This window comes from Pararge aegeria, chromosome 19 (genome assembly GCF_905163445.1).
Source record: "Pararge aegeria chromosome 19, ilParAegt1.1, whole genome shotgun sequence".
Lineage (NCBI taxonomy): Eukaryota > Metazoa > Arthropoda > Insecta > Lepidoptera > Nymphalidae > Pararge > Pararge aegeria.
This window is the reverse complement of record NC_053198.1, coordinates 11,319,159-11,344,729: the sequence shown is the minus strand read 5'-3', so window position 1 is coordinate 11,344,729 and position 25,571 is coordinate 11,319,159. Positions and strand designations below refer to the sequence as shown.

Sequence of the window (25,571 nt, the reverse complement as noted above, 5' to 3'; positions counted from 1 at the left end):
AGGTTAAACAGTAAGGCACATAAATAAATAAATAAATATACTACGACAATACACACACCGCCATCTAGTCCCAAAGTAAGCGTAGCTTGTGTTATGGGTACTAAGATAACTGATGAATATTTTTATGAATAATATAAATAAATACTATATTATAAGTATAAACACCCAGACACTGAAAAACATTCGTGTTCTTCACACAAACATTTTCCAGTTGTGGGAATCGAACCCACGGCCTTGAACTCAGAAAGCAGGGTCGCTGCCCACTGCGCCAATCGGCCGTCAACATCAGCTAGTTACTTGAAATAATTATTTAGTCGAAACACGTTTGCGTTAAATAGTTTCGAGAATGCTGCTTGCATTTAATTATAAACTCATTATAATTTATACTCTAATTAATCGGCAATTGGTATGCCGAGTATCAACACTATACAATTTAAATTACTTAATAATAATAGACAATTCTAAATTTGAAGCCGAAAATTAATACAGCGAAATATAAAATGCAAATAAGGCAACGTCGAGACATGAAAAACGTTCTTACAAAACAATGTCAAGTGAAAAATTATCGTGAAGACTCACAAATACGTTCGTGATTTTTTTACATGCATTTTGAATATGGGTCACAGCTCGGGAATCAGGTCGAGCTTATGAAACAAAATGGCTGAACATTAACCGCTAGAAACAAATTTAATAAAAGCTGACTTTGCAAAATGGTGTGCAAATTTAGTGTGGCTTTGCGAAATTTCATATAAAGATTAACGATGAGCCGCGAGCTTTGTGGTTGGAGCGCATGAACCAACGTATTACAGATTCAAAACCAGGTCAAGCGGTCTACTTGAAATATTCTCTATTCATAAGTACTCTTTGAATCATTAGTTCTGAACGTTTAGTATTTAAACTCAAACTCGAAGTTCCTTTACTGAAATATGCCTTTTGAAATGTTCATTCAAATTTTTTTTTATATTTTTAGGTGCTAAAGTTATACCCAGATACTTCAGTATAATATCTGGTATCCGAATCAAGACGTACTTTTTCTGTTTGTTTACATCTATATATTAACATAATAAACAAGCAATTCGTGTGTGTTTATATTTGTATATAAAATCTGAATCTCGGAAATGGCTTCAACGATTTTCTTGAAATTTAGGAGTAGAAATCTAGATCGTATGTGTTAGAAGGTAGAATAGTAGGTTAGAATGTATTAGAACGGAAGCGATAAATCGAACTAACTTGTTTATCATCAGAATTTAGATCAACTCATTACTGGCCCATTACAGGGCACGGGTCTCCTCCCGTAATGAGAAGGGATTTAGGCCGCACCACGCTGGCCTAACGGGATTGGTGGACTCCACACACTTTTGAGAACTCAGAACATATAGGTAAATTCGTAGGCGTGCAGGGATTCGAACTCGACCCCATTTCCTTAAATAGGCTGTCAGTGGGACGTTAATAGGCTGATAGTAATATAAATAATAGTGTATTTTATTGTCACAATAACATAGTAGACGAAGACTACTTTCACTACGGACAAATAGAACAACAATATTAATCTCAAATAACAACTGTCATAAACGAAATAATGTTTAATCCAATAAATAAACCCAATTACTAGTCCTTATCCTAATCTCTCAATATTTTCCCTTTTCGTTTTCCGATTGCGGCAAGACCTACTGCGGTTTCGTGGATTGAATTGAAAATGGGACGAGTGCCTCTTGTTTATGGATTCAGATTTGATGAACAAAAATATTTTATTTCAGACTAGGCTTTTGGTTTGATAACCACTGTTTTTAGTGAGTATAACCCGCTTTGCCTATTAAGAGTATAATAATAAATATTCCTTGAGATAATTCATCAAACAATTTTGACACGGAAATGTAGCGTTTAATTTCATAATCCCTCTACCTAGAAAATTATTTTTATAGCTTTTTCAACAATCTTATCTTACTGAGTATTTATTTATCAAGGCACCGGTTTCGCTTGATTGTCGTGCTTTAGCATAAGCCTCCCCCAGGTTCGTCCATGCTTCGCGATCATGGGTTTTCATTATCCACAGAGATCCTTCTGTGAATAATGACGTCGAGTCGTCTTCCCACTTTCGAAATGTTCTTCCCTTTCTTCTCTTACCGTCTCTAGGATACCACTCTGTTATATCTTTGGTCCAATTTTCTTTTTTTCTTCATGACCTACCCAATTCTCGAAGAGAAATTGATATCATCGTATTAATTTAATTACATATTATATACTCTAGCTAAATATTAGCTCTATAAATTAATATCCCACAGCTTTTTCATAGGATAGAGGGTCTAAGACCATATACCCACCACACTGCTACCGTGTGTGTGCGTGGGCTTTAACAACAACAATTATTACAGTTTAGTGATAATAATCGAGACGGGATGATTTAACATAGTAACCCACCCTGAAGCGGGAATCAAACCAAGAACCTTTCGATCCGTTATCGAACACGCTAAACAGTACACCAACTATACAGTTGATAACTAGGTATAACGTCAGAATAGTAATAAAGTTTTTTACATGCTCTGTCATTTGAGAGGTCAAAACTTTTCCGTTGGTTTCAGAGTTTAATTGCCTTCCTCCGAAAATTGCTCAATACGGGATCTAATGAAATACTTTTTTTGCATTTGATAGCTTAATTCTTGAAGAAAGTTCTTAACATTACTGTATAACGTCCTTGGAATCCTAGCGAACGAAGTCATCACACTGACACTAATAATTTTGACAGATTTTCGGTTCATCAGAATTTTGTTTCGACAGTAAATGTACAATCACAAGGAGTGATAGATGTATTTAAAGCTATTCATATAAATAGTTTTTTTTTTAATTCAACGTGTATACTATCAAAGTGTATACTATCGAGCATGTATTTTGTTATTTTAATAAGGATCTGATAAATATTGTCGGAGATAAAGGACATAACTCTTCACAAATAACAGCAAGTCGCAAGGCATATGGGACAACGATCGGATGCATGCGTACCATCCTACTAATATTATAAATGCGAAAGTTTGTGAGGATGGACGTATGGATGGATGTATGTATGTATCAACTAAAATAATGACAACTTACAACTGAGTTACAGTATACCACGTAAAATATTAGTACTTACATGGCTAGCCACGATGATTATGATGTTAGCAACAGATTTTTTCTATCTTCTCGATTGACTCATACGCGGACGAAGTCGCTAGGGTCCGCTAGTATTATATAAATTTACTCTAAGTGAACAAAGTGCCGGGCAGCTAGTATTGTAAACCTATATCAAATGCCATAAAATAATATCGAAGTACGTAAGCCCAGCAACCGACGGTTTCCCTTATCGTTTTTCCGCTCGCGGCGGCTACGACTCTGCTTTCGTGTATTGAATTGAAAATGGGATGAGTGGCCTTTGTTTATGGATTCTGTTTTGACGGGAAAAAATGTTTCATTACTCAGCTGTCTGGCTCATCAAATTTGATAACTTGATAAACAATATTAAACATTCCGTTTCTTCTAATAATGGTTTTAAAAAATGTTACAGCTTTATTAGAACGCTAGAAAACATGTTAGACGTACTACGAATTAGTTTTTGAGTTTTTGGTATTTTGTAGCAAAGTTATTAAAGCTAAGTTACTCTAATAGTGTAGTTATAGAATAAGCACGCAATAGTGACTCGGAATCTTCAAAGTGATATATTATCATCAAAGATGAATATAGACTTAAAAATGATATTACATATTCTTTGCTAGGTCTATGTGATTCCATTTTGTAAAGTTATTGATTTGGCATACTGCACTAACCTAACCTACTATACTCTATCTTACTTTTTCATAGCACTGACGTGTATTGAATGGTGTGCTTGTCCGCAACTTTGGTTATGTTTTTCTTTAAGTCCCGCGTGAACTCTTAGATTTCTAGGCTGAAAGGTGTCCTATGTTTCAGGGATACAAGCTACATCTCCAAACAGTGGTCAAAGCAAGTTCAGTTGCCAAGCCGAGCATTGGTAAAATGGGATATGTTTTTTACTCACTTAAAAATGATTTCATTTCCGACATGAAGTTTTGATCGATATCTGTCCATGGGATGCATGCTATCTCTATTGCCAGCTTTTCTCAACAACGGGTCAAGGTTGAGTTGCAACACAATCAAATAGATATATTTACGGTTTTATAAATTTGTCACCTATTTTACAAAGCAAATTCAACAAATTCTTTGTTCATGTATGAAGTTTGTTTATTGTATCCTTTGATCGATATCGGTCTATGGGATGGATGCTATCTCTATGCCAACTTTCTCTACATCGGCTCAGGGTTGAGTTGCAACTACACAATCAAATAGATATATTTACGGTTTTATAAATTTATCACCTATTTTTCAAAGCAAATTCAACAAATTCTTTATTCATGTATGAAGTTTGTTTATTTGTTCATTTTGTCAACTTATGAAGCGTTCAAACATGTCATCATTATCATCATCATATCAACCCATTCCTGGCCCTATACAGGGTACGGGTCTCCACCTACCATGAGAAGGGTTTTTGGCTGTAGTCACCACGCTGTTCATTCATATATGTGTCCAGAATTGTAAGATACATTCGTTAACTCTAAAGCTAAGGTGCCAAACGCGACCTGGGCTAAGAACAGCCTACAACAAACTTAGCCAGAAAGCATGAGAAACAAAGTTATTATTTGATGAAATGGTTCCAGTTGTATAAACCTTCTATTTGCAGTGAGTACATAGAAAAGTTATTGATTCGGCATGTCTTATTTTGCTCACGTTCCATAGCTCCGACTGATGTTAATTGGACGACGCGAGCGTCCATTCCTTCTGTTGGCGAGAGTTAAATTAAAAGCTATTGATATCTCTTCGGTTGGGATTCGTGAATATGATTGTTCTGCTTCGCTTTTTGTGTTTGAAGAGTTTATTGTTCTCAATTGTATGTGTTTATTGCAGTAAATATTTACAATTTTGTATCAGAGCTTTTTGTGACATGGCTAGTTCGAGGAAGTACTACCGCCACGTTTATTTCTGCCACGAAGCAGCATTGCACTTGCATTCTTCACGTGTTTGTTCTTTTCTTTTTGTCTCGTTTTTCTGAGTGGTGTACAAATAAAGAGTATAAATAAAAATAAATAAAAAATAAATTGCTGTGTTCCGTTCCGAAGTGTGTGGTCGCCGGTGTAATTACAGGCACAAGAGCCACTTTGAGACGTGTTCCTTGAATGCCTGCGAAATTTTGCTCTGGTTAAAGCTGATGGTTTTAATAGTTGTATTTCAAACAAAGAACACGTTTTGGTTAGGCATTCTGTGATATCATCTCCCTTTTAGTTTCCTAAATGCCTGCAAACCACATCATCACTATTGAAGGTTTTTCTTTGCCAGACATCAAAGGATCACGTCCTAGAAAGTGCTGCACTATGCCCATGTTAATGGAGGCGTAGGTATTACGTAGGTGGTTGGCATCCTATTATAGTATAAAGGACTACGTAATCAATAAAAAAGCTTGGGTGTGAATTATTGCTCTAACCAGGTTGCTCTTCTAATAATTTTAAATGACATTGTGAGATGGTGATAACAAAAAAAAACACCCGGCTAAGTTTGTTGTGGGCTTCTTCTTAGACCAGGACGCGTTTGGAACCCTCGTAGCTTTAGTTTTAAGTTTGCGAATGTGGTTTTCTCCATCATCTCACTACCGTGTTATTCCTATGTACGCATCAAAAGTGCCACCTATGGGCCTACAAGCATCGCGGTACTTCTCCGTATGAGCTTTATAACAAAAGCTCTACTACTTTAAAAATATTAGGATAGCATCACATTCTCTTTTAATAAAAATATTAAAAAACAACCCAAACGATAGAATTTATAAAGCATAGCGCACAACAATGCAATTATTCAGTTGCACATTTTCTCAGATGTTTCGCAGCAATTTTTCTTTTTTATTCTCTTTTACGCCCGCCATTTGTCAATCCTGTCACGGCCCTTGTCTCTTTACTGCGTAGATTTCGGTCTTCCAAAGTAAATGGTAATTAATTTATCTTGCTCTCTCCACCTACAATGATAAAAATAATAAAGATTGCAAACTTTAAAAGTCTTGCCCAAACTCCCATAAAACTAGTTATTGTCGTATTTGGGTTAGATCTCGGGGCTCTCGAGTTGTTTATGGAATTCAAAAGTTCTTTAAAAATTTACTATTGCTCCACTTGTAATATAAGAGACAAAATTTACGATAGCATCTTTCAATAAATAATTTGATCGTCAAAAATGGCTGAATATTAATAGTCGCAGCATCAAGTTAACGCAACGGTCTATTTAGCCAACATAAAATAAGTAACATGTAAGTAAATGGAAGTCAAGCTTTCGGGAGTCGTGAATCCATCGCGCCTTATTTGTAGCTTTTATAATATGTTACTTAATTCTTGCTTAATAAATAATTTTATTCAATTTTTATTTGCCTTTTCTCATAAAAATAATGTGTGATCTCATTTATGGAAATCTATGAAAAGAAATAATATTTATTTCTAGATATTTATCATAGATTTTCGCAATTGCGTCAATTTCAACAAAGATTTATTTGACCTTTCAGAAATATTCTTAAAGATTTAACAGAGAAATATCTTAATTTTTTATTGTTTATTAATTTATTAAATACTGTACTATTGAATTATGTAAATAGGGGATGAAGCGCTATTTAAAGCAAAATATCGAAAAGGAGGTTACTCTAGCGGTAGCGGAGGTTTTAGCAGTAAAATCCTCACAAATGCGGCAGTACTTTATGTATTTAGTTAGCCTTAAATGAGAGATTTGTTACTGTCCGCTGAGGTGCTCTGTCCTATATAAGATTATATTCATTAGATTTACACGAAATTTGGGTAGACCAAAATTAATACTACGACCTATCTAGTAAAGAAAATATTATTTAAATCGGTTTACACTTGACGGAGTTATGTGCAAAATCGTCAAACACTTCCTAATCGTGGTCTTTATTTACCACTGACGGCCGATTGGCGCAGTGGGCAGCGACCCTGCTTTCTGAGTCCAAGGCCGTGGGTTCGATTACCACTACTGGACAATATTTGTGTGATGAACATGAATGTTTTTCAGTTTCTGGGTGTTAACTGTATACTATAAGTATTTAAGTATATTATTCATATAAATGATTCATCAGTGATCTTAGTACCCATAACACAAACTACGCTTACTTTGGGACTAGTCCCAATGGCGATGTGTGTATTGTCGTAGTATATTTATTTATTTATTTTATTTATATAATAAAGGCTATTAATACTACCTTATTTTAACATCGTTCTATTTCTGTTTAATTAACAATAGTTGAAATTGAACTATAAAATTTATATTATAAAGAAGACTTTTTCGATAGTTTTTCAGCAGTTGCGCATATTTTGGCTTTCGGGCTCGGAAACTTCTCTAACAATTTGTAGAGCTACTTGTTACTTATTTCTACTTGTATAGAAGTTCGAGATCATAAAAGTTTAATTTTAAGAACCGCTTCAAAGAAGTTAAATGCCCAAAGGAAATGCCAACATTTATTTGTAAAGTTAAACGTTAAAGTCAAAAAATCCTTCATTTAACCTACCTTTATATATTTTGAATGTAATTTGAGCTTTAGTAAATACCATCAAAAACTAATTAGGCTTCATATCGTGAAGATAAAATCTAGACAATGGACACAAAAGCGTCCACCCTGACAAATGACTGCCGCTCAAAGCCTCCAACAAAAACAGGTCGGGAATATTACAGGGCGAAAAATATATTTGTGTAATTTACATTGTGGCAGGGCCATGCTGTTTAAGTATCTACTTTAAATTAAATGAAAATGCACATGCTTCGGGTACTCATGATCTCATACGTGATGCCATAGTTATCTGAAGTATTGATAAACATAAACAGTTCTGAATTTTAAAAAGCTTTATTTAGTTTCTAGAGGAATATCATCAATATCAGTAATTTAAGTTTTATAAAATACTAGCTAGCTGTCCCGGCGAACTTCATACCGCGAATAATTTTTTTTTTTTTTATGAAAGTTACAATTTAATAATTATTTTACTATTACGGTCTAGGAGAAATCCAAAAAATCAAATATCATGAAAATTGGTCCAGCCGTTCTTGAGTTATAAATGGTGTAACTAACACAACTTTCTTTTATATATTTGATTCTTTATTCAGTAGGTACTGTAAATTAATATCATCACCTAAGTTTTAAACCTAATAATAAAATTATTTATTTAAATATTTAGCCGATATTCAAATATTTAGGTGTGTTATATATAGATTTTGATGAGATAATCTAATCTATTTCCAAATTAAGAATATTCTTTCCATTCTATTTTTCAAAGTCAGAAAAGTGCTGGAATTCAAAAAATTGCAATTTCATGTCTGCGAGTATTCGTCGCAAAAGAAATAAATTATTCCATATTTCATATTTCTTCATATAGCTCAGCACTGCATTGCTGAAGAAGTTTATCAATTTGGACATTTTTATTCACAGCTTTTGCCTGCCATTTTGTCTGCTTTGAGCTATCCTCTAATTGCGACTTCTGTGTACTGTTCTCCTTTATTTTTCAATAAGAAAATATGTAAAGGAAACGAGCTGACCATATAATCGGAATCTTTTATAGCTGCCTTAAAATGAATACTTATTCAGACCAAACAAGTTCCTGTAATTTAATTTCTACTCATCCATTTTATCATCCCAAAGAAATATGTTCGTCAAATTCACTTACGCGAAGTGCCATCAAATGTATCATTATTTTTATAACAAACGTCCATTCTCGTTGTTTAACTAACCGTAACACATTTGGCCTGTCATAAAAACTGCCCTTTTCCTTTTACGGTCGCATGGACAATTGAGAATAAATATAATGCGAATTTGTCAAGATAATCCAACGCCTCGTAGATTGGAGTAAGTTTACCTTTTTAGGAATACTGGAGCGTCTCGAGGGTTGGCCGAGATTATTGGGGGCTTAAGACCTGCCGCGCCACGTGCGTGCGTTCGAGTGGCGAGGATAAACTCCATTCGTGTGAAGCTTAACAATAAAACACTCCTCAAAGAGAAAGGTTCTTTTATACCTTTACTATCGGAATTTATTCCAGCTTACCTTCATCAATCACGTGGGAGCCTAAACTGGCGGTTGACGTGTTAACAGGTGATTTCATCTCTTTCAGGCAGTAACGGATTGAGTGTGACGAGGCATATTTCTACATATTTAATGCCTGATTCTGGGCCTGGATTACTGACGATCGATTAGTGGCGTTAACTCATTTCACGTTAGAGAAGTGAGTGACATAAATCTGCAATGTGTTCGAATAACTTGCCTGGTTCTAATCTGATTTATTGTAAATAATTTTGTTTAAAGCATATCGTGAAGGTGATACCTATATAAGTAAGATAAGAAATTCCTATGTCCACGTCCAGGTTTCCCTGATACCACAGAGTTTTATCAACCGACTTAATATAAAGGAGGAGGTTCTCAATTTTTTTTTATGTTTTTTTGTTACGCGATATTGACGCGATATGTTTGGTTTTTCAAACCTCAGAGGTGGCCCCATTTAAATTTGGTGAAGATTTACTGGAAAAATCGAGGGAACTCTTCAAATGTTATACGAACACCTATAGCGATTAAAGTATTAAGTAGTTTTTACTTGAGCATTTTCTCTCGGAAAGTACCATTAAGTCACGTCAAACCGATTATGAAGACCAAGGATGACCAACTTAATATAAATTATAAGTATTACACTAGTTGCGCTGTGTGACAACAAAGGAGCTGATGGTGAATGGCCGGGGGGACTCCTTTATCATTGACGCCCGGGTTTCGGGCAAAGCAATATTTCGTAGAAGGTTATGAGCAGTTTACATTTGACTATTATAACTCAGACATAATTGCAAACCATGAAATAAAAAGCGTGAAAAAAAAAATCCAAAAAAAAAGAACCAAAAGTTGCTTTTTAGATACAGATTTTCTACAATATTTTAAGTCGGTGCCAAAGTAACACGAAAATTACTACTGTATAAAAGGCATTGTATTTTTATGGAGGCTTGCGGTTACGTTTTTGGAATAACAGATATCGTGTCTGTTTCATTTATCTGTTCGTTTTTTAATATTACTTACATGTACTCAAGTTTTATTAACGTGAATAGTATTAACCTAGCTCCAAAGCTTTAACAAAGGGATGAAACGTAACTCAGCTTATAGTAAAGCGTTCAAATAAATAGTGTCGGCAGCCAGCCAACACCAGTTCAGGTAATTCCGAGGGAACCGTTGTGGCCGTATTAAGAAATTTTGGCGTTTTAAATTTAGGGCAAGCTCTTTTAAGAGGATTTTTTAAAATATTTAGGTTACTCCGAAAGAAATTCGATTATAGACACAATGTAGGCCATATCTATTCGATTAGCGTTGTGTTTTAAAATACAAACATATTTGTGTCGCGGTTGGACTTTATAATAAAAAAGTCTCCGAATTAATCTGATTTTCAAAATTAGATTGATTTGACGGAAGGTTGACCGAGTGTGTATTTTATTTAATAATTTATAACGACGGGGATTTCTTTACGAACTTATTTTGACGCGCAATATTATTTGACTCAACAATATATATTTAATATGGAGAACAGACATTCAAATTAAAATTAAAATAAATCTTAATTAACAGCTGCTATTGATTAGTGAGACTCTTATTCATTTTGCACGCCTCATAAGCGGAGCGTAAGATGATGCTCTACTCTCGACATGTCAAAAAGCCCAGTCTTTCAAAACTTAAATGATGTTTTTTTTATTAGTTTAACACTTACAGGATAATATGAGTGCACTAACATCAAGATAAATAATCTGTCTAGCACATAAGATATATATTTTATAAGCCATTATTCGTGTTCAATATAGTAAATAATAATAAAACTAATCATTCTTGGACGTCCGTGTGTCTGTGTTTACGGATCCGTGTATGTGGTAGATAAATTGGACGAAAAAATTATCGGATTTTTTTTTTTATTATATAAAGTAATGCACTGTACTGATTCCTAGTTAATATTAGCATTCTAAATACTGTCGTTTAATTATAATTTATCAAAAACTAAAATAATACGACTTTTATATCTACGAGTATATATACATTTTTTTAGTATATTTTTTTCCCACCTTAGAATTATGGCACCACTATTTTTTTTATTATTATTTATAAACAAAAAAAAAATGGCTGTATTTGTATAACAATTTTTTCTATATGCAAGAGTATGTGGAAAATCAAGATTCGCGCATGCGTTATGTAAATTTCGTCTCATAAAATCGCGTGAGACATAAAGATATTAATTTTATTTGTTATTTCATTTTAAAAAACTTGAGTTTTTGTTTTAGGATTTTTAAAAAAAATGTGAATGACCGCGATGAGGCTTGCACTTTTGGATTTTTTATAAATGGAACCAAAATTTAAAAAAAAACATTATTGACCAATGCAATTGATGAATTAGCGTTTTCTCCGCTAGATTTCATCTCATCCCCAATAAAGAATTTTAAAGTTTGTCTAGTTTTACCCAAGTATAAGTCGATGCTAGTAACAGTAACGCATACCTATGCAGGGGCTTCTCAGTTCAATATGGATATATCGAGCTCCGCATAATGTTAAAACTGGTCGGTTATTGGGAAAAATTGCCAATCGGGTAAAGTGTTTCACAAAGTCTGCTAACATAACGGTGACCAATGCTATTCGGTTGATATTTAAGCGGCCCAATAAACGACGTCGGCAACCAGCCAAAACCATTCCATGTAATTACCAACGAACAGAAGTGGGCCTATGTTCAAACTTTAGAGCTTAAACTTTAGTTTAAAACGCTAACCTACACACGTACTAGATATTACAAATATTAAAGTATCTATTTGATTGTCTGTTACCACTCTACGGAATAGCCTCTGGCAGCGACTTTAATAAAATTTAGCACGTAAATAGCTGGAATCCTGGATAGATCCATAAGATACAGGATACGAAAAAATACCAAGGCAGATGCATGGATTCACAGCTAAACCGATGTTAGCAAAATTTTGCATTGAAATATTTTCTTGCATCCTGAAGGCAGACATGAAGTCGCGTGCAACAACTAGTTATAGTATAATAAATATGCTATTAAATTGTAGAACATGGGAATAGTTTATTATTAATAGTCGGCAGTAATCCAATCAATCATTTCAATCCTTCCTATTACCTATTTCGGTTCATGGCATACCGATCGATGCGCGGGATCGAAACAAAGCTAGAAAATTTCGATATTGTTGCGCTACGGCCTATAAGAGCGCTACGGCCTAGCCTGCACTGCAAAAGTCACGCGAGTTTTTAAATAAACTTGCAATTCTGTAACACTGTCCATCACATCGCAGCTGTACCTACATGCGTATATGCCAAAAATTCCATGCAAACAGGGAAAATTCTGAGGGAATTCGTTCGCCTAACCTAACACACTGTGTAAAGTTTTTGCTACTAGTTAGCCTTTGACTGTAATCTTACCTGGTGGTAAGTTATGACGCAGTCTAATATCCGTTTCTATATTCAATCTATCCGTAATCTATAGTTTTATTACTTACCAACACTGTGATTTTCAAAATATATCCATATGATTTTTTACAAATAACAACTTTTCTAAGCAACTTATCAACAGATTATGGATATATTAAATAGAAAACGAACTTTAATAGTAACGGGCTAACCTGTTAGAGGCTATGACAGTTATATTACCTACCCCTAATCAGTTTCTACGCGACATCGTACTGGATTGCTTAATCGTTTAACGGTAGGGTGGAAACTAGTCATGGCCAAAGTGTTCCACCAGACCAGACATTGCCCCTGCTGTACCCTGCTGAGTGATCGAAACCGGGACCTTCACCTTAAAACCGCGTCGCCCCAGGGAGGTCGTCAATATGTTAAAAAAAAATCGCGAGCAGATTAATCGTGCGATTGTTATTCTTTTACGTCCATTTTCTATACTTAATCGATCCGTTTTCTATAAATTTATTACTTAGCAACGTTTTTATCGTCAAATATACCCATGCTCAAGTCAACAGATTACAGATAGATTGAATACATAAAACGGATGTTATTTTGTTTTTAAACATAAGTAAGTAGCTAGGTAGTTCCATGAAATGTTTCTTCAGAAACATGTCTTCCAAAACTAAATACCTAGAGCCTATAAAATAGTTTAGAAAATTGTGGCTGCTATAAATTTTTCTTTTCTGTATAACATACTATATTGTATGTAGTATTAAGTTACCCGCCTTGAGCCGTGGTCTGACGCAAAGCCAGGCATGAGCGCAGACTTGGGTGTACGCCAACCGATAAGACTTGTCCAACATTAGATTAACTATGTCTTAGAAACTTTGAGAATTGTGTCAGTGGTGGTGCCAATCACGTAGGATTTGGTGTAAGTAGGTCAAAATAAAGTGCAGGCTTAACGACGTTTTTAGAACCAGTTAACAGGTTAACATTTTATAAAAACCTAATAGAAAAGGGAAATAAAGTTTACTTTATTGAACACCAAGAAACAAATAATACTAACAAAAACAAAAACGTCATTTTATATTTTAATTTTACAATAAGGCATAAGATCCCTTGATCTTATGCCTTAAAGCTTTTTATCCCACCAAAAGCTATCCCTTGACTGCCCTTGGGGTATGGTAGTCATATTAAACCCATATAAACTCATAAGTACCTAACCATAATCGGTTTCTACCCGACATCGTACCCCTACTCGTAAATCGCTTACGGGATGTATTTCTTGATAGGATGGTTACACCAGCCACTGCTGAAGCTTCCCGCCTGACAAGACCAGAGTAAATTCAGAAATTATAAATTTAAAAATTGCCTCTACTGAGGATTGAATCGGGGACCGCCTACTTAAAATCACAGGGCTCATCGCTTTGCCCTAGAGATATTGTACTTATAGAGTGACTAGGGGTTGTTCCCAACTGTAAAAGACAAGAATTATATTTCTAGGTATAAATAAGACTATGACTGACCGAGGCATCTTTAATTTGACGGCTGATGGGCGCAGTGGGCTGCGAACCTGCTTTCTGAGTCAAAGCTGTGGGTTCGATTTCCAAAACTAGAACGTCTGTGATGATGATGTTTTTCTGTATATTATAAGTATTTATGTATATTATTCATAAAAATATTCATAAGTCATCTTAGTACCCATAATACACGCTACGATTACTTTGGGGCTAGATGGCGATGTGTGTATGGTCGTAGTATATTTATTTACTATTATTTATGTTAATTTTTTACCACGATTTTTGTAGCGGGTCGGTGTACCACCAATTTAAAATATATTCATTAAAAAAAGCAGATATTTTTCTTTGAACCGGTATTTTATAACTTAAACAGCATTAGACATTCGAACCGCGTTCGAGGCTTTCAACGCCCAACTCACGGACCTTTATATTAAATAAGAATCCGTCATAATTTGTTCGGATAAAATGAAGATATCAGCAAATTTGATTTCTTAGACGTATTGACCTTGATTATTACGGTTAAAGATGTATTTGTCTTAATCAAAGTAAGAAGTTGTTCGTAATTATTGATGGCAGTTGGTGTTATTAGATAGGCTGAGAAGAGATGTATGATGATATAACAAATATATATATTTGTTTTAGTTAAAATATGCCATATGTGATATGCTTTAATACGATTTTTTTTCATATGTAACTGTTCTTAAGCTTGAATAATATTGCACGCCAGGTCTTTAAGCGCTTTTTTAGCTCATAAGACCTTTATATGTTCACAGTTTATGCAATAACTGAAATATGAATTATGAGTTATAAGTGGTATGCCCCGGCAGGAGCATTTTAGGAATTAATTATTAGTGATTTTTCCTATCTGGTGTGGGTACTTATCACCCTAAAAAGACATGTCGCGAAGCAATTAAGAAACCGATTAGGGGAGTTTTATATGACTGCGATACCCCAATCAGTTTAGCCCGCTATCAACTTGGACTTCATCATCACTTGCCACCAGCTGAGATTGCAGTAAAGTAAATAGTAAATAAATAAATATACTACGACAATACACATACCGCCATCTAGCCCCAAATTAAGCGTAGCTTGTGTTATGGGTACTGGTGTAACTGATGAATATTTTTATGAATAATATACATAAATACTTATAACATAAATATAAACACCCAGACATTGAAAAACATTCATGCTCATCACACAAATATTTTCCAGTTGTGGGAATCGAACCCACGGCCTTGGACTCGAAAAGCAAGGTCGCTGCCCACTGCGCCAGTCGGCCGACGAAGGAAAAAATAACTAGCTTGTGATGAAATAAAAAATAGATATTTGGCAGTCTACGGCCCTATGCTGCTACGAGTATTTTAGTTTGTCCAAACGTGGTTGCTATCATTGGCAGCACTATCTAATTTCTGTAATTTTTCTCTATGGTATATATAATAAAAGCATCATCAATTATTCAATCATTCATTCATTCATTCAACACTTGCTTATGTTAACAGTAAATAAGATATACTACATATTTTTGTTATTTCTACGAATTCTACAGTTAAAAGCAAAAAATAATTCAAAAATATATTTGAAAAATTAAAATTCTCTTAATTTTAACATACAACTACATTTATTTTTTTGAATGTACGCGGTCAATTTATTTATTTATTTCAAACTGGTCATAGCCATGAAAGCAGTGATAGCCCAGTGAGTAGGATTTAGACTTCACTTTCTTTGGGGTTCAATTTCGAATCGCAGCGCACATCTCTAACTTTTTTAAGTAATGTAACGTTTAAAGCAATTAAAATGTCACTTGCTTCAACGGTGAAGGAAAACATCGTGAGGAAACCTACATGACTGAGAGTTCTCCATAAATTTTTTTCAAAGACGTTTTGAGTCCACCAATCCGCACTGAGCCGGCGTGGTGGACTACGGCCTTAACTCTTTCTTATTGTAGGAGGAGACCCGTGCCTTGTAGCGGGCCGGTTATGGGTTATTATGATGACTATAATTTATTTATATTTATAGTATTATCGTATAACTTTGTGAAAATATCACCGATCAGCGGATAATTGTCTGACAAAATATTATTAGGAAAGCGAGATGGGGTTAGAACAAGACGAGGGTCGGAGATCCACGGCGACATCAATAAGCTTTAATTGCCAACGACCATCAAGGCTATTAGCCTACCAATTAGCAGTATCAGTTCGAATCTCCAACGATAAGAACTAGTGAAGGGCTTTCCTGTTTGTGGCTTCTCGAGAACTCGTGAAAATTATCGCCTAACTATTACTCACTCGACATAATATTAGGACAAGTAACTTGCGAAAACCTTGTTGTGTGTTTATATGTAACACTAGCGTACCCAGCCCGCTTCACCGGGCTAGATTTTGCTTTATTTTATTTAAACAATTAACTTACATCATTAAATTTTTAATCTAAGTCTCATAATATATTAAAGCATTTATTTCTCTCCGTATTCATTCTCTTCTATTCTCTTCTCAGGCGGGTGAAGATTATTATCTACACCCATGTACACCCAACAATATAATATCAGCATAGTAAATAAAAGCTGTATTTGACAGTTTGACAGTTCATAAATAGGAGTGCCGATCGTCACCAAACTTTACAGGATTACTCGCCAGGTCAATCCGGAGATTCTCTAAAAGTTTCATTGAAATCGGTCCAGCCGTTTCGGAGCACACACTTTCTCTTTCATATATATAGATTATAATTTGCCGTTACAAAAATTACGAGAATTACCTTTATAGCTATTTGTTTATTAATTTTTTATTACCACTAATTCGATACAAACTATGAGCTTCTCTTTGTTACAGAGTTATAAAATAAATTGTTTGACTTTAGCAGGCATTTAACTTTAGGACGCGAAATATATTATACAGGCATACAGACTTAAGTGTATATATAATATACACTTAAGTCTGTATAAGTGTATATATAATATACACTTAAGTCTGTATGCTCGGTTTTATAACTGTACTGGAACCTTATAATTTCTGTCGTTGACGTAGTCCTTAATACTATGATAGGACTTTTCTATAAGCTTACGTTTAATACAAAATTTGAATTTCCTTTAAATGAACTACTTATTTTACGTAGTCTAGTATATTGCACTGCAAATTTATTTTTGCTTTTATGTTTAAATAATTGCAGTCACATTTTCTCCTGAATTACTTAATCCATACATTTGGTTTTTTTTGTTGTATTGAGTTTCAAATCACTATAATTTTAGAGTTACTCTTCAAAACAACCTTTAATCTTAATATACTCTTCATATTGAAACTATCGCGATTTCAGTATAAAAACTAAGATTAAATGAAACGTGTAAATATCCTAATGTGTCTAATCGTTTTGTCCCATCACTATGAAAAGCAAGTTTATCTGATTATATTATGGGCCTTTGTAAGTTTGCTTTGGCTTGGAGTTATGAAATGAAAATTGACGTCTGGGATACAAAAGGGGTATTGAATTGCTTGTTAATGATTTAAGGAGTTTGCTAATACTTTGAGTTTCAACTTTTGGGATTATTTTTACCTATTATATTTGAATACTTATATCGTGAAAGGATTTTTTTTTGCTTTTACTTCATTATAAAATTATTTATTTATTGTGTATGGAATCATTTCATTTCAAATTTCAAAGATTTAATGTAGAGTGGTAAGTGTAACGTAAAATATTTTAAAACACTACTTGACGCAGCTTAAGCCCGATTGTGAATAACCGATATTTAATAAGGTTTTTTTTATAGTAATAATTGATGGAGCAAGCAGATAGCACGACTGTAGCCTTACTACAAGTTTTACACGCTCCCAATCGAGAAGTCGATCTCGAGTATGGAAATACTTGAACATCGTAGTAAAATGAACGTAATGGCATTGTGTTAAAGCTTAAATTTGCCTACAATTCTTTAGCTCGGGGTTTTGACTGGACGATTGTGAAACAAACATCAAAGCAGGTACAGGATTTGCGACACTAAAACAAGTGTCATTAGGTCCATTTTACTTTGAAGATACAGTGTTCGATACTCAAAAGACTCCTCAATTGCGAGCTTGCAAATCTTGTATTAAGGCCACTGATGGTATATGGAAAAACCTTTGCCTACAGAGCAAAACTTCACTGGGCAAGAGAACGTCCTACAAAGTGCCACCCTGTGTCTTATGCGACCTTATGCGTAGGCGTTTAATCTCAATCATAAAAGCTGTAGGTAATACTACTAAAAAACCTTGAAAATTTGATGAATAGATAAAATTGTATTAATCGCTTCAGTTTTGCTTTATCAAATTAAAATATGAACGATGTATCAAACCGCTCTGTACCTGGTTCCCGCACGTGTACTTGGAGTAAAAGAAACTTAGAAAAAGTGCTTGCCCGCGCACTCCCACGGGGAAAGGGATCATTAACAGTTAATGGGTTTCATTGCCTGTACCATTTTTAAAATTTGAACAATATTTATAAATTTTTCAATGCATATAAAAATTATGCAACCAACAGTATTTGAACCGGCGATTCTTTTTATATATCTGATAGCGACTCTAGCAAATCGCTATAGGTGTGTTATTAGTATAGTATTTAAATAGTTCCCTCGATTTTTCTCAGATCCCTCTAATAGATCTTCACCAAATTATAATGAGACCACTTCTGAGATATGACATAACAAACAAAAAAAGAATCATCAAAAACGGTCTAGCGGCGGAGTAATTGCGTAACAAATATACAAAAAAAAACATACAGTCGAATTGAGAATCTCCTCCTTTGTTTAAGTCGCTAGAAAAGTTTACATTTTCTTTCTCTCATTTAAGTATCGAACCTCGAAGAGGCTATTGATAGATAAACTAGTTCTTTTACTGTTGCTCTAGAGATATAGTAAGTTAAGATTAATATAGTCTACTATATCTTTATATATATATTTCTTGAGTGCGAGTGTATGTCACTGAACTCCTCCTAGACGGTTGGACCAAATTCGAATGATTTTTGTATACGTTTGGGAGGCACCCTGGATGGTTTAAAGTCACAAATTAGCCCGACAGATGGCGCTGAGGTCAACTAGTTATATATAAAAAGGCAATTAAGTAATTCCAGTTTTTTGAAGAAAAAAAAAATGTGTTTTTTAATTACGCTTTAGAAGCAAACGAGACCTTGAAACGCTATAGAATTTCATGTCCTTCCAAACAATCTCATTACAGTAAAATAAAGCAGAAATCGTAGCGGAATATATATTTCTGTGATTCGAAAGGGGTTACGTCCCCTTGGCACCCCCTAGCAGGCTTTTGATCGCATTCGGCTGACCTATAAACACAGTTTCTCGACTCATTCCTTATCCCTGTTTGTGCTCGTGTACGAATCTGCCTACACTTCCCGATTTCCCACCCCCCTAACATAATAATTTATGATAATTTCATCACATTATTCACTTTCTGTTTTTTTTCTGTCGAATGCGATGTCATTGTGATCTATATCAAATTGTGTCGAGCAGAGACTAACAAAAGCAGTATAGTCTAAAGTTACTTTATACTTTATTGTACAAGAGCGTTTAATACTAACTGTAATCCTAACTAATCCAAACTAAGTTTTGAATGCGAAGTTTCTTTGCAAATTTGTGTGATACATGTTCCTCGGATTTGGCGCGAAATCAACTGGAGAGCGTAGCCAAAATAAGAACGCGCGCATTATTTCGTGACTACCTTCCAGGTGCTGTGGATTTTTATAAGTGGGGGTCCCGAGATAAGTTCCCGGAAGAGGCAAAAATAACTTTTGTTACCGTTTATAACTTAGCAATTCAAACATCACTAGCTCGGTGCAGAAAAAAAATAATGAGAAAACCTCCATGCTTGTCAGTTCTCTGTAACGTTCTCAAAGGCCTGTGTAGACTAACAATCCACACAGGGCGAACTTGTCGTGCTACGCCCAAAACCTGTTGATTCTGAGATAATACTCGTGATAATGACAATGATCCACGGCCTAGCAAAGTCTTTGCGTAGTTTTGCGTAAAGATATCTTGCATCCTCGCGAAAGTATTTAATAACAAGAAAATGAACGGTAAGAGCGGCGTTATTTTAAAAACGAACTAAAAGCGGACAAATTCGCGGTTAACAGCTAGTTGTAGTAATATATTCATCATTCGATATATCATACATGAATACTTGCAAGTTTAAGATTACTTGCTTAGGTTCACAAGTTAAATCGCTTGCAGCAATAATTCAAAGTTCAAAAACTTGTTGTCAGGTCGGTGGTAGCATCCATCTAGGGAAATATTTAATATACCCTGAGGAGGCTAAACGACTTTCAGTCAAGAAAGTGTTGCAGTTCCTAGCAGCAAACAGTATTAGTTCGGAACTACATAAAGTGACTATTACAATAGATTAGAAATGGTTGCCGCTACTGGAACTTCAAGCCCTGCATGATTGCTTCTCCACAAAGATACGTAGGAAGAAGGTTTATTGTGATACATATTTGTCAACTTACAAAATAAGGTTTAGTAATAATTTGTAAACTCTAGGCATACTTTATTAACCTTTTGAAACGCCAAATGAGTTCTACCGCCGATTCGGAAGGCAGAATATTCAGCTACTCTTTTAAATTCGCTTATTAAACCGCTATGCTACACAATAAGTCCCATATTATTTGGTTTAGCTCGGCTATTCAATGTTGTAGCGGTATGTATAGATATAACCTTCCTGAATAATCGGGCTTTCCATTGCACAAACATATTTCAAATCCGACCGCAGGTCGTTCCAGAGATGAGAACGTTTAACCAAACAAACAAACGAAAAACAACTATCCAGATTTACTATTATGGTATTGTCAGAAGGGTATGGGTTGTCGGATAGGTTTATGTAGTTAGTTGCTGCCAACTAATTAATTTAACCCATATAGGAGTAATATCAATATCTATAAAAGCAAGTACTTCCAGGCGTATCTTTGCGCGTAATAACCGTTGTATCGTCGGCAGAATGGATAATAGTAACGTCCGTTCGAACAGCTCCAACTAGAATAGCCACTTTATTAATATATTTACTTGAAAACATGGAATGAATGGGTTGTCAGTTGTTCGGGTTAGCTTTATGTTTGAACTGATTGGAAACAAAATAAATATTGTTCGATGAATTTGATGGAAAGTTCTTTATATAGTTACAATATAACAGCGTTTTTTAAAAAACCTACGGGAAAAGTTATATTCTTACGGGCAATAAAGTGCTATGATTGTCTCTAGGGTGCAAGCTACCTCTACGCCAAATTTTGCCAAGTTCTCTTTCGCTTTTGGTAAAAAGTTATTTTATAAAAAGGTTTTATTAAACCTTGATCAGTTGCTGGGACATCCTTTTAAGTAAGTAATATAACTGCGCCAGGATGTCCAGCCCTTCCGTAGAAAATCTTTATCTTGGATTATCAGACGAAATAAAATTTAAATAACAAAAAAAGAACTAGGTTTTTGTGTGTGCGTGTGTGTGTTTGTGTTTGCATTTTTGGGTTTGTGCATGTTTGTGTGTATGTGTGCATATTTGTGCGTGTGTTAAGCGTGAGTGCATGTGTGTGTGCAGTGTAGAAGTATGTTTTTCATGTGATTACTTTGAGTAAAGCCTCAATTTCTGCCTTTAAAATTTATTAAAAATAAATTTAAATGGCAGATCTAGTACTACATATAATTACGTGTATGGGCGTAATACAGCCATGGGGTTTCACAAATGTGCGCGCATTGCTCAAAACGTCACAAGACAAATAGAAGCAATCACCATGGTTCATCGGTCGTAACGGACGGAAACTAACCGGAACTTCTATACCAGGGGCGGTGAACCATTGACAATGCAAACAACTATTTCGAGATAGTCATGACTTGTATTGTAAAAGATAGCTATTATGAAAATATTTAAACAAAGAACAAAAAAATTGACAAACATTTGTATTTAAAGTAACTAAGAAGATCAGAATACAGTTGTCATTACCCTTGTAATTTTCGCGGGTGTCCTACGAGGCGACTAAGGTAAGGTAAGGTAAGGCTTTCAGTCCAGCAGTGGACGAAGAAGTTAAATATGTGCAAAGAACTGGCTCTGTAAAGCTGTATTTTGATGTTATTTTAAAGTCTTTTGGAACAAACAGTAAAATATAATAAACCAAACAGCAAATAGCTTTGATCATTATCGTAATAAAAGCATCTTACTTGGCACTGCTGAGGTCCCTGACGGTTAGGCGAAGCTGGCTTTGGACGGACCTTCTTTGCCACTTGGCGTTCAATACCCGTCACTGCCACAGATACTCTTGTGATGCCGCTCAGACTCGACGATGATGACGTTGTGCAATCTGGGGGAAAAAATACTATTATAAAAATCACATTATGCTTTGACGTTTGTTAAATTTATTATTAGCAATAAATATTTATTATTTTATTCATAAAATACGAATAAGAATTAAATGTACTGTCTAAAGAAAGAAAATCGAAAAAAAAAGAAAAAGTGAAAAGTAACGCGCAGCCATAGATAATACACTAATATGCCGTCAACTCTGTGTTACAGTATTCACTGCAGCTGTGGTGGTGACTTCTAATCGTATCATTAGTTATTTTAAATGTTCTTGATTTTATTTCCTGTCTATCTTTTAATAAAGGTTATAAAAAGATTGCACTTTTTTTTACTGGCTAATTTTGTTAAGTTCAAATTATTTCTGTAAAGATGAGGCATCCATTTTTATTTCAGGTTACAAGCTATCTTTGTCAATAGGTAAATTGGATGAGCCGTTAAAAGTTATTATTAAGTTATAGCTGTCTATTCGTTTGTTAACTTTCAAAGAACAAACTTTCTTTTAAATTATCCCTACTAATATTATAAATGTCAATGTAAGTTTGTTTGTTACGCTTTCACACAAAAACTACTTAACCGATCCTCATGAAACTTTGTACACATATTCTTGAAAGTGTTAGAAGTAATATAGAATACTTTTATCCCGACATTAAGCTCGGTTCCTTTGGGAGAGGGGATGAGTGTTTGACGATTTTACACCATAACTCCGACGGAGAAGAGGTTATAATATCTGTTCAATTTTGTCCAAACTGTGGTTGGAGGTAGAGGACATAACTCCTAAGCGGAAAGCAGCAACCCTCATTCAAGGCTTAGCGATACTGAATACTTTAATTTTTTTTAGATCAACAACTAAAATTAATGCCACATCAAAAAACAAAATCATCCGTAGACGAAAACGCGGGCAACAGCTAGTAATTTATAAATTGACTTATTTTTAGTCGTTGGTGTACTCGGCTGACCCAGGACTCTGAACCGGAAAACTTACGTAGCCCGTCGCCAGGAATAAGGGTACTTTTCAAAAGGCAAATAAAAAAGGTACCAGCGAAGCTGTACCGCAATCCGATTAAGCGATTCAGCATAGAAAGTAGAAACCGATTGGGGGAGTGGGATCAATTAATTGCTATACCTAGCCTAACCTAACCTTAGTAGTGGTTAGTGCAATACCATTATAGAATAGATAAATACAATTTCTTTACCAGAAAAAACACTTAAAGACTTGCATATACTGAGTCACTCATTTTCTTATACTTAATTATAAAGGTTTAGATTCGTTTTAGATGTCACAACCGGTGAGATCAAATATAAAAAGTAATCGAACAAAAAAACAAAACAAAAATTGAAGTTATCGTTTTTAGGAATTTCTTAATTTTCAATGAACAAAACAACATGTCATGTTTAAGGTCTGATAATAAATAAGAGAACTTTGAATGTCAAAATATTATTGGAAAGTCATGAAGGTACCTTGCATTTTACTTTTCTTTAAAAAATTAACTGCAATAAGAGAAACTCTTTAACTTGAAGTATGAAGATAAACATCGTACGAATACTAAAGTGTTACTGAGATAAAACTCGTTCAAATAGTAATAAACGTGCCGCCAAAAAGACGGCCATAGAACAGCGTAGTATCGTATAAGCGTACTATCATATAAGGGTAGTCATATAAGGGTTTTGGTTCTCCAATAAAAGATATGCAATTCGGAATTAGATAACACAATATTCCAAAAAGTGCTCTGCTTAATCAAGAGGCCTTTTACATTTTATTACAAATAATAACGAATATTTGAAATCAACGCAAAATATTTGGAACGTTGCGTTTTTCAGGTTACATATTATATTAATTCATAAAATCTCAACGGAGCTCTAAATGTTGTCGTTTAATGTCCAAAAAACTACTTTATTACCCTTTTATAAATTAAATATGCATATAAAAATTTTTGGAACCGACAGAATTTGAACCTGCTACTCTCTGGCAATCGCAGCCTTAGCGCTTTTTACAATTACGCTACGGGTCTCCTACCATCGATGCCGAAAATTAGCATATGCCTTTTAGTGTAATCTAGTAGGAAACGTTGCAGTTTCGATCTACTTTTTCACTTTATCAAAAAAAATTATATGCATATTAAATTTATAAAATTGATAATTCCTCCAAAAAACACTAATAAAAAATTATAAAATTATTACCATTCATTTAACCAACCTAAATGTTCAAACAATACAAAAATCAAAATCAAACAGCAACGATGTACCTAATAAGTAATGTTTAATTCATATAAAAAAATAGGAATTACTTTTCCACATTACATTCACAAAAGCCATAACGACTCACGCCCACATGGAACACACAAAAGTGGCAGCTTAAACAAATCATCAACATTTATCAACGAGAAATATTTCGCACCGGCAAGGTAACATGTAGATATTTGTCATATACAAATGGTGCCTTGAACTTTAACGTTGAAAATATTACTGTTTGCTTTATTTTTTTTTTTAATTTTGACTAGCCGCTTCCCGTGGTGTTACTCGTGATGAAAAAGTTGAATGGTTCCTTTGTTTGGACGTGAAGGAAAAAATAATTTTGCGTGGTGATATTTACTGTAAACCACACGTGGTAATTTTATATTTTCCCAGAACCCTAAGTTACTCTCTGTCTTTTTAACTAACTCTATGCCAAAAATCAAGACGATTGGTTGCTTAATTAGGGCGTTAAGGAAGGACAAACAAACAAACAAGCACACTTTCACATTTATAATATTAGTATGGGTATACTTATAGGGAAATCTATACCTTTCGCTAGGTACACCTGGAACGCTTTGGTTTTTCATTCTGAACATATAAGTTCTCAATTACAGAACATATAAGTACATTTTCTACTTCACAGATGTGTGCAAGCATGTCAACTCAATGTAGAGCGGAAAACTGAAAAACGAAACTTACTATACTTAACTTGCACACTCGATTTCGTAGTAGTTTGTGAGTAAATTTCTATTTGGTCAATGTAAAGTGAGTATAATGTTCCTCGAGAATGAGAATGAAACGAAAGTATCGTATCGTGAAAGTAATTGTTCCCTATACTCTACGATGGTCATCATTTGTGACTATAGATCATGAAATCTTGGGTTTAAAACTCGAGTGGGGCCTAAAATTATTTTATAGTAATGAATTATCAGTAAAACAAAATATCAGCAGTCGAGTTATCCAATCCATGAGCTAGGAAAATGATTCTGTACGCCATCTCTCTTCAGAAAGAACCTCAAGCCGTCCCA

The 25,571-nt window shown here is 34.5% G+C and overlaps 1 protein-coding gene across 1 annotated transcript in view; it reads right to left on the bottom strand.

Moving 5' to 3' along the window:
* Positions 1 to 25,571, bottom strand: part of LOC120631972 — a 344,454-nt gene that overhangs the window by 48,136 nt on the left and 270,747 nt on the right. The window contains exon 5 of the mRNA XM_039901687.1: positions 22,173 to 22,312. Within this exon, the coding sequence (XP_039757621.1) occupies positions 22,173 to 22,312 (140 nt within the window). The remainder of the gene's footprint in view (positions 1 to 22,172; positions 22,313 to 25,571) is intronic.